We start from the raw sequence: 11017 nt of genomic DNA on the forward strand, positions 1-11017 counted from the left end.
CGCCCATGGCCGTCCCCCTCCACCCTGAGGATCACCACTCGTACCTTATATCGATGCAGATAGCATCCACCATTACTCAGTTATCGCACCTTTTTCAGGCAGCTGGGTATAACGCATGATGCCAAAATACTCCATGAAATTTTTCTAAATGAGGGCATAGACTCACGTGGAAGTAAGAGAATATATAGAGAATGAAGATGTGAGTCTTCAGGAACTTGCAGTCCAATCTTTAGAAAGCCCCCTGAACATGGAGAAACTGTCTTCAACTGAAATAGAAGGGAGGAGTGTCTTGGCAAGTTTGGCGGGGGAGGGTGGGGGAGACCCACTTCTAGGGTGAAGGCTTTCATGAGGGTGGCAGCATTTGTACAGGGTGGAGTAGGTAGATACAGACAGGGGTGGGGCAGGGAGGCAAAGAAGATACAGATGAACAGATGGCACACATACCACGGGCAAAGGTGACAGTGGAGGGGGAGGGGAAGGGTCCTATTAAGGAAAGAGCAAATGTAAGCCCCTTGAGCTGAAACATAGCAGTCATTCAGAAAAAAAAAAAACAAAAAAAACACAACCAAAAACCAGATTGGGGTCAGATCAAGGAAGGATCTAAAAATCTCCTGTGCTCCCCAGGCAAAGGGGACCCACTGAAGGGTTGAAACTACGAAGCTACATGACCAGGGCTGGCAAAGTAGTCCCCCATGTGGTCCAAGGGACAGAGGGGCAAGACCCTCATTCCCTGCCTGAGGTTCTCAGAGTCAGCTAAATGTTTCGGCTGCCCCCCTCGCCACCCCCCTACTCTCCATCCCTTCTTTCTCTAATTACACACCTCTAACTCAATTTTATGTTCTTTTTAAAAATCTAAGGCAAGGTAACAAAAACAAGTCCACGAAATCAGAAGGGTCAAGGGCGCTCTCACCCCTCGTCCTCCTCCCTAGGAGCACAGGGGACTAATGCCCTGCCAGGGGAGGGGGACATGAAGGTAGGAAACCCCTGAGAATCCCACGTGGGCTCTAGTGGAAAGAAAGGATGTGACGCTTGGGAGGCCGGCAGTCAGAGGGAATAACAAAGCTTCCGGGTTTCTGTAAACATGAGCATTTACAAAGCAAGCTACCAGGTACACTCACTCTGTCCCCGTGGCCTTCTGCCTTTCAGAGACCTGGGTGCCTGGAAACACAGAGGCACCACGAAGGCCACAAGATGTCCCTGCCACCCTCCCCAGCACAACAGAGTAGACAGGGTCCTCCAAGTTCCAAGGCCCCTGTGGCCTCCGCACCGGTCCACCTGCATTCCTAGGATGCTGTGCGTTCCACAGTTGTGGCCTCCAATGCCCAGGGCTCCCCCTCTACTCCCCTGCCCCCACAGTGCTCTCGGCTCTATAGAAGTCGGGCCTGTCGGGCAACCTGAAGATTCTTCACTTAGAGAGGCTCCCCTTCCCCAGCTCCTGTGAAGCCTGGCCTTTGGAATCTACAAGCCTTCCTCTAAGAATTACAGAAGCCAGAGAAGGAGGCCCGGGACAGAGAAGAGGGAGGGTATGGTGACTCCAAGGACAGGGGCTCCTTCTGTCAGAGTTAAAAATAAACTCTTAGCCATTTACACCCAACTCCTCCCTCCAGAAGCCAATGGGCCTTGGCAGATAAATCTCTCCCTGCAGAGGAAATGAGGCCCTGCAGGGACAGACGGGAGGAAGCAGTCCATGGAGACCTGGTCCAGTATGTAACTCTAGGTCAAGCCAGAGGGCCCCCCAGACCTGCCTCAGCTTCTATTACTCTTCCCCCAACACACCTTCTCCCAAACAAATCCCAATCCCAGAAAAAAGACACAGAATCCTTCTGTACATGGTTAGTATCAACACCTGCCCAAGGATTAGAAAAATCAGTAAGAAGAGAGTGCCAAAGTCAAGCTAAAAGATATAGTCTGCCCAGTGTCTACCAGTTAAGCAGGTACCCCAGCTCCCTGAGCCCCTTTCCTCACATCCTGTAGGTCTCTGGGATCCCCAGGCAGTAGGGCAAGAGGTCACCTCAATGGACCTCAGTGGACACCGATCAGCACCACCCCTGCCCTCACAGGAGGCAGAAGAGACCCGTGCTCTCTGTGACATCCTGCAGGTGGCAAAGCTGGGAGGGCCAGAGGGGCCATGGCCTGACTCAGGAGGGAGGCCCCGAGAGCCAGGGCCCAGTTATCCTTGGAAGCCGACAGGATGAGGTCACACTTCTGAATGTGGTAACCTGAAGCCCCACACTGCAGGGGTGGAGAATATAGCTCAGCAGCAGGGCAGGAGTCCCAGGGCAGGGAGCGAGCTCAGTCACAGGGCAGTCGGGGTGAGGGCCTGGGGCAGCCTCAGGCAGAGCTCTCCTGCTGGCCTCCGTGTACCTTCTGCGGGGAGGCCTGCTTGCCGGTGCAGCCTGGAGGAAGCCGGAGCAGGAGGCAAGCACGGGGGAAAGTCTAATTGACCCGGGGAACTTCTGCAACCTCCTCCCAGCCCTTCCCCTCATGGGGAAGAAGAAGCACGGTGGCTCCCCAGAGCCTTTGTACGCACTGCCCCTTCTCCCGTAGCCCGAGCTTGGGAGGTGGTGGGGGGCAACTCACGTTTCTGAGCGCTGGGAGCAAACCGAGCCTGGTGCTGCTCCGGGTATCGTATCTAACTCCCAGAGCTCAGAACCGTGAGTTGCCCCCCACCACCTCCCAAGCTCGGGCTACAAGAGAAGGGGGCAAATGGGGAGACCACAAGTAACAAGAGAGAGTGGGCTCGGCGGTGTGGCAGGCAGCCCTGGGGCAGACAGCAGGGCCGGGCTGTGTGGGGGGGACTGCAGCAGCGGCACGTTTATTTTTAGCTGTTGGGATGGAGGGGCTGAGTAACAGGTCGAGGCCCTGGGCGGGAGGCCAGGTTGCAAGTGTCCATCCAGTGTGTGGGCTGGGAGCCTAGAGATAACATGGATCGTCACAATGGCAGCAACATGACTGACTCAGTCACCTGCCACAGAAGGGTCGGGGGCAAGGCGCCCCATAAGAGCATGACGGTCGGTGGAGGAGCCCGCGGGGACCTGTCAGTAGGTCCCCTTCACCTTTGCTTTGGGTTCAGAAGAAGAATCAGTGGAGAGAAGCCAAGCAGAGAGAAGGCATCAGCCATACAGCTCCCTTTGTCACCTGCAACTTGTCTGAGACAGAAAAGGCTTCGAGTGGTGGCCACATAGCTTCCGCCTTCGGTCACCACTCCTCACCTTCCAGATGAGTGCTGGATGGACACGGGCCATGGAGATGCCTGGAAACGTCCCTCAAGAGTAAGATGCCCTTTCATATGACCCTTTGGGACGGCTCATGTTCCTAGCAGAATAAACACACAGCTTGGCCCGTCTTGGAGGGAACATGAGTTACTGATGGGGGTTGACCTTGGGGCATGTCCCAGCCTCTCCCACCTGCCAGCTAGCACACAGCGATGTTTACTGGATCAGGAAATAAAGCCCCCCAAAGGGCACTGCCAGAGGCTCATCCCCCTTTCCACTTTGTCTCTTCTTCCTGGATCCAGCCACATATGATGGCCTAGAGCACAGGACGCCATGGTCCGAAGCTCCAGGGCTGAAACGACTGTTTTAGCATTTAGTGAGCAGGAAGAAGAAGAAAGAGAACAGACCTCACCAGGCATCCCTCTCTCCTCCTGCTTCCTTAGACTTCTGATTTCCAGTCTTACCCAGCCCTAGGGGGTTGCTGAATGGTACCTGGATGCAAATCCTAATTTCCTCGTCAGCTTTAGGAATCAGTCCCCAGCTCTCATCCCAGGACAGTCCCCAGCCCACACCGTATGTTTGGGTGAATTACAAGAAGGCACCCATGTGGATGGACCCAGCCACAAGCCAACGCGAAGGCTGACTAGAGAGCGGTAGGTTAGACTGCAGCCCTCACTTCCTCCCTCAGCTGGTGCCCCTGTGCAGGGCCCAGCCCGCACAACCGATCACAGCGGCCACGTCTGGCCCCACACCTCAAGTGGGGAAGAAGTTGCAGACAGGGAACACAAAAGAATTCCGCATCTCCGCCTGGAGACACCGCTACGCTAAGATTCTTCTAACTTCAAGGCAAGAACAGATTCACATCCCACTGAGTTATCTGGCCCATCCTCTCTGCCGAGGAGCGAGGTGCAACACTTTCCACACACTTTCCACGTCTTCACACAAAAGAAGTGACGGTTGGTCAGGGAGGACTGTTAATTAACTGGGCACAGGCTACCCTGGAGCCATCAAGGCCACACCAGGGGCATCCACTCTGGTTCAGATGCTGCTGATGGTCAGACACGGGGCTGGTCAGCAAGCCATCCGGCCAGCTCTTGGCCTCTTGCCCCCGGCACAGCCTTCCGCTACCCACCAATGCCAGTGCTCAGGAGCGATGGGTAGCCTGACCTCTGCCATGGGCACCCAAACCTGGAAAATTTAACTGACTTACTGCAGGACACATGCCCAGTTAGCAGAGCATATAGCCTGGACCCCATGTTTGGCTTTCCCATCCGACACATAACAAATAATAACAGGCTCTTCTCTAAAAATATGCATCTGTATACATCTTAAAATACAAAATATCAGTATTCCTCTCAAGACCAGAGAGGGTACAAAGTCCGATGTGGGTCACATACCTGGTTTACATCAAGCCGCCCAGTGGCGTGGCCCCTTCTCTTTACCAATGTCCCCATTTATGAGGTGACCTACGTAGGAAGACCTAGTGCCAAGAGCTCAGTTTTGTGCTGCCAGGTCTATACTCCCAGCGCTACTCCCTCTAGCCACCAAAAAACCAAAGAAACCCAGACTCAGAGCAGGTCCTGGGGAACTGTGTGCCTGATGCTGATGCCAGGTAAGGCCTTGGACCGACCACTGAACCCCTCCGGACGGGCCTAGCCTCCCGCTCTGGTGGGATGGAAGGAGTCAAGAAAGATGCCGGGGAGTGTCAGCAGTAAGGTGCAATGATGTGTGGGTCTCTGTACCACCGGGCCTTAAACCATTACCAAGAGCACTTGCAGCACCTTGGAACACAGCAGACACCAACCGTGCCCTGCCCGCCCACCTCCCTCTTGGACCCTGAAGCACCACTGCAGACCAGGGAAGAGAGGAGAAATGAGACCCCACATGACTTTGAAGGGCCTGCAGCAGAAGAGAGGACCTCAAACCAGTAGGGAAGAGTCCTGACTCAGAACATGCGAGGGCCTCTTGGGAATCGTGGAAGGGACTCAAATGCAGATGCCCTGTCCTTCCCCGCCTGTGGCTGACATTCCTCCTGGCAAGGCCGCCAAACATCCCTGGGATTTGCGGGTGACAGGAGCTTTGGCCCCTCCTCCAACCCCAGGATCTGGGCAGGGATCAAGTCTGCAGTCCTGAATCTTGGCTCCTCCAGGTCTCTCCCTGGATCCCTGCACCTGCTTCTTAAGGGAATCATCAATGGATGATGGGCCAACTCCTCTGGGCCCAAGCAGTCAAAACATCTTAATCATGAGTACCAGTGCCTTCATCCTCCTGAAAAGGAGCCCCTTCAATTCCCAGGCACCCACTGATATCTGGTCTCAAGGCCTGGGGGCTGCTCTTCCTTCCACTTCCATCAGCTACTGACCCCAGATCTTAGCTGGAGATTATTTTCAACTCCATCAAAGCCCGGAATTTACAAGTGAAAAAGGACCATGAGCCGACCCAACTTTGATCCTGCCTCAGTGGACACCAAGAGCCCTGGTGCAGTAAACAGGGACCAAGGCCCCAAGACGGGGAGGGCATCTCTGAAACCAGAAACTAGAACCTCCTAGCCCAAACCTCAGTGATCTGTCACCCTGCTTTACAACAGCCTGTTCGTTTACTTCACGCCCCTCAAGTACTTTGAAACCGGCTTTTAACACAAAATTAGGTCAGAGTCAATTCTGAGCCACTAGCCCTATATGCTCCCTGCCAACCTGATCTCCCCTCAGAGCCAGGGTCACCATCCCCTCCGTCAGATCTACTCATACCTCAGAGGCCCAGCAATGAGCCATCCATGGCTCCTTGGGTCCTCCCAGATTTCCCTTCTAAAGCTCTTCTGTTCCCAATCACATGATTTAACCTCCAGACCAGCAAAGGCTAGTAGAACCTTCTACAAGGATGAATATATTCTTCTGCACTATTCAGTTCAGCAGCCATTAACCACGTGCAGGCTACTGAACATTTGCAATGTGGCTAGCAACTGATTTCTAATTTGATTTAGCTTAATTAATTTTAACTTCAATAGCCATGCATGGGTATTGGCTGCCATACTGGAGCGTGCAAACCAAGTTTGTTAATTTTGCCTTCTCCAAATCGGTTTCTTGGCCCCCTAAATGTTAAGGCACTTTATAGGTCTGTCTCCTCCACACAAGTAAGCATACGATAGGATGCTCAGCAAACTGTTAACTACCTATAACCTCAATGGATATGAAAGAGGCTGATTTATTAGTCAAAGAAACTTTCCTCACCGTGTGATTCCATCCAGAGAACCCCATCTTGGGACACTGCCCCTCATGCAGCCACACTACCTATCTTGCTCCCCGCTCCCTGGGAGGTATACAGGATGATGTGAGCTGGAGAGGACGATGCCTGTACTTTGGGGCTGTGGGAGATCTGGTGGTTCCCTCTAACAGTGTTCAGACCAACCATGGGCAGTTCCGATGATCTCCCCCTCAGAACAACAAAGGAAGCCACACCGCAGTGTCACGAGGTGACCTGGGGAAGGAGGACCACCGGAGAAAGGAAAGGAGAAGACATCACAGGACCTTGTTTTCTCTAATCCACGCAATGGAAAGATAAACAGAGATAAGGGAGGACAACATTCTATATTTTGTAAAGCAATAATGTGCTTCACCTAATCAGAGTCACACAGCAGAGAGGGACAACAGTGCCAGCTTTAATTAAATTTGTTCAGCTAATACCCAAGAGTCACCATGACACGGAGAAGCAGGATGCAGCTGAGGAACCCCACGGGGAATACAACCAACCATTACACAAGTGGATTGGGACCAGGCGTCTGTATCAAAGAAATAGTTAATAGAATTCCCATGTTCTTATACAAAAAATAATACGTTAGATTTATATCAAACACGCCCTAAAAAGGGAGGGGGTGGTATACAAAAATTATTTTTAAAAAGCTTGTTACCCATATTTAAAACTCATGGAGCTGCTGAGTTGGTATGTAAGCTGCCCTTCCAACTTTGGGGGTTATTGCTGGGGAGGTAATACATACCCACCCGGCACCCCCTTGCCACCAGTCAAGGGGGTAAGAGAGTAGCTCCCTAGGCTGGAGCAGCAGCCAATCCCAAGTCCGAGTCTGCTGACGTCACTGCAGTTACAAAGTGGGAAGAGGCCTGAGACAGGGAGTCAGGCATCCGGGGTTCTAATCCTGCCTCTGCCAAGCGCGTGGCTATACTACCTCAAGCAAGTCTTTGCTCTGGGCCTTGGTTTTCGCAAATCTGCACGACGAGGGTGGGTAGATGCAATGACCTCTGAAGTCCCTTCCGACTCTGACGAAGTATGGGTATGACTCAGAACTTAGCAACAGCAGCCAGGAGAGATGGTGAGGTAAGGTCACAGCACGCACTAAAAGCACTGAAATGTTAGCTCTCTGAGGTGCAGGGAGAGAAGCAGCAAGGTGGCTTGGGGCTGCTTTTTTTTTTTTTTTTTTTTTTTTTTTTTTTTTTTTTTTGGAAAGCACTGATTTCACTTAAGAGGGTTAAGAGGTCACCAGACCACAGAGCGAGCAGGGCATCTGGGCATCTGCCACCTCCCATTGAATCTCAGAGCTGAGAAACAGCAGAGGTCAGAACCCCCATCCGAGGCCCTGCTCCAGCCCCACAGCTTCTGCCCCGAATCCCCAGGAATGGCCTAACGCTGTGTGGAGAGTGGAGATCCGATCCCTTTTTCCTCAGGCACCTACGGATGGGGCAATCCGTCCTAGCCCGCAGCACCTACCTCCCCTTGCTTCATAGTCAAAACGCTCCTGGTTTTGAAAATCATTTCACCACTCGGCACCGAAGGTTAATTTCACCAAGATTCAAGATCTAGAAATCTCTTTGGTGTGTGTCTCAGACAGGATTCACTGGGCCAGATTCCCCCTACAAGCTGTAATTATGTCTTAGCCAATATTTGGACATGGAAGTGCTGTTGACACTATCAGTCTCTGAATGTCTCATACCTTCTTTCTTCCTCTATTATTAAGTTTTTACATAAAGATGTGTGGGAATCTGCAATTTAACAGTTGAGCCAACTTACAAGATCTGGGAGCAGACTGCCTGTCAAAACAGACTGACTTCAATCTGCACCCACTTCCCACCCAAGAGGGATACATTATGAGTGTTATTTAAAATGCTGCGGGATTTTTCCTTTCAAAACTAAAGCGGGGGGGACATATCCAAATCTCTCTCCTATTAATTACAATCGCAGAAATCTGAATTACAAAAGAAATCTGAATTGCCACCCTAAAACATTTTAGAGTGGAGTTTTATGTGTCATTAAATAGAATAAAAAGAGGTTGAGAGCTTTTGTTCTCAAGTCTTTATGCAATATTCCAACTATCCAGGGGAATGAATGAACAGCCTTCGTCCCCAAACTGCTGATGGGTGAGGGCAGATGGCCTCTCGGAGGGATAGAAAACTCTCTCAGAAAGGGTGTCTGTCGCTTCCTCACCCGTACAAGTTAACTGTGGTCAAACAGCACTCGCTCAATTCCATTCCCCAAGGTCAGTGACACATTTAAACCACAGCTCCTACTCCCTGTCCCCAGTTGATTGTATGGGGAAAGGGGTCTAAGTCACAACAGCTAAAAGCCCACAGCAACAGCTTAGAGTAGAAACCAAAGAAATCTGACAGTGTTGGGACTAGCTGAAAGCTCTCCCCCAAGAGGATGAAAGCAGCAGGAAAATGATTTTAGAGGCCTGAAAATCTGGAAATTGCACATGGAATGCAAAGTGCCAGCCTTTTATTACATCGGATTATATATTCCAACAGTTCCGCCTATCACACCTATCTGAGTTGTATTAATAGCTGAAATACAGCTAGCTGAGGAGGGGAGGCATGAGGGGGAAGAGAAAAATATAACACAGGAAGTATTTTTCTCTTCCTCCAATCATTAAGACACCCCAGGGGAAATAGGCGTAATGTCACCTTTAGAGATGTGGTTTGATCTGAAACCTGTCTGAGGGGGGAAACCTTTTTAAGTGACCCTGAACACTGGCTCACGCTGCACTGGGGACCCACCCACCTTATCAGGCCTCCAAGTCCGTTCTGTTTAACTTCTGAACTAGGTATTCTCACTTAACTCCTCATTCCCCAACCCCCCCCCCGAAACCACCACACCCCCCCTTAAAAAAAAAAAAAAAAAAAAAAAAGAGGTTGGGTTTCCCCGGCTCAAGGAAAACGCTCCGTCGTACTGTCCACCAATCGCCCACGTCCAGGGCTCAAGTGGCCATCCCTGATTTGCGGAATCAGCACCGGGCCAAGCCGTGGTTTAGACACCCGGTTTCACAATGATCAATGGAGCTATGGAAACAGCAGACATCGCGCCGGAGCCTGCTGGCCTCCCATCTGGAGCCTCACAGACACTGAAGGTAGGAGGGGGCCTGCTCTCGGATCAAAACAGTCCCTCCCCCGCGCCCGGGGGGCGGTGTCCCCGCGGAATCTCCAGGCTGGCACCTCCCGGGCCGGCGCGCCCCAAGGCGGCATGGCCGCACTCGGGAGGCCCAGGGAAGTGAAATCACACATTCCGGCTCCCAAATAAGGAGCGAGGCTAAATAAACCTCTGAGATCCGACTTCTCCAAACTAACCGACCAACCAGCTCAATGAGTAATGGGCCTTTTGTGCCCGCAAAAAGAAAGAGAGGAGGGAGGAGAGGATGGGGAACCACAAGCCTCGAAAATCACTTCCTCGAGCCAGGGTGAAATTAGCAGAAGTGGCCCCGAAGCCAACCGTTGCGACTCGGCTGGATCCCGCTCAAACCCCAAAATGGCAGAGTGCTCACGAGTCCTCTCGGGTCCCGCCACTCACACCCGGAGGTGACCGGAAACTCGGTCTGGGCGGCGTGGTCGGCGCGGACCTGACCTTCCCCGCGGCGCGCCCGCCCCCGGCCGCGCACTTGGCTCCCCTCGGGCGCCCGGGACCCACAACCCCGCCGCGGCCGGGACGGACGGTCGCCGGGTTCGGGCAGGGTCCGCGCGATCGCGCCCGGCGACCGTGCGCTTTGGCCGCTCGGAGCGCTGGGGGTCGTCCCCGGGACACCCCCCCTCCCCCGCCTGTGCCCGTCCTCCCCTCCCCCGGCCCCCGAACCTACTTTTAGGGCGAATTTCTCCTGGGTCCTCTTGTTGAGGATCTGCAAAACTTTCCCGTTGATACCCAGTCCGAGGACCTGGGTGGTGACCTTGTAGTCGTCGATGATGGCGTTCTTCTTGATCTGCAGGCTCGACTTGACGTGGAACTGGGGAAACTGCTGCGGGGGCTGCGGCGGCGGCTGGGTCGCGGGGTGAGGCTGGGCCGGGGCGGGGGGCTGCGGCGGCGGCGGCGGCGGCGGGTTGGGAAACAGCACCGGTGGGGTCTGGCCTTGAGAGTTGGACAGCATGGTGCCCGGAGACGCGGGAGCAGAGGCGGGAGGGCCCGCGGCCGCCCCCTCCTCCGACTCCGGACGGGGTCCCCGCCACCCCCCGCCCGGCGGCGAAGTTTGCTCCGGGCTGGAGCCGGCTTCCCCGCCCCGGCCCGGCTCCAGGCTCGGCGGGTCGCGGGGCTCCGTGGGTCCCGCCGCGCGCCGCTGGCGCCTACCAGCCCTGCTCCCTCCCTCCCACCCTCCCCCCCCGGGGGCCTGGCGCTCGGGGGACCGCGGGACGGCGGGGGGCCCGGCCCGGGGGGAAGCGGCCGCGCGACAATGTACCCAGCCCGGGGGCCGGCGGCCGCGTCACAGCCTCGTCTGCGTCCGGGGCCGGTCCTTAAAGGGGAGGGTCGGAGGGGCCGGGCTTCGGGAGGCGGGGCGGGGCCAAGAAGGCGTGGCCGTGGGGGCGGGGCTGGCCTTAAAG

General features: G+C 54.2%; 1 protein-coding gene across 2 annotated transcripts in view; it reads right to left on the bottom strand.

Moving 5' to 3' along the window:
• MAPKAPK2 (MAPK activated protein kinase 2) overlaps window positions 1-10796 on the bottom strand; it is a 44452-nt gene extending 33656 nt beyond the window's left edge. The window contains exon 1 of one of the 2 annotated variants that reach the window (XM_058701478.1): window positions 10285-10796. In XM_058701478.1, the coding sequence (XP_058557461.1) occupies window positions 10285-10569 (285 nt within the window). In that variant the 5' untranslated portion in view covers window positions 10570-10796. The remainder of the gene's footprint in view (window positions 1-10284) is intronic. The other variant, XM_058701479.1, reaches the window with a different exon arrangement.
• Between the last annotated feature and the right edge of the window lie 221 nt (window positions 10797-11017).

This window comes from Neofelis nebulosa, chromosome 15 (genome assembly GCF_028018385.1).
Source record: "Neofelis nebulosa isolate mNeoNeb1 chromosome 15, mNeoNeb1.pri, whole genome shotgun sequence".
In the NCBI taxonomy this organism is placed as follows: domain Eukaryota; kingdom Metazoa; phylum Chordata; class Mammalia; order Carnivora; family Felidae; genus Neofelis; species Neofelis nebulosa.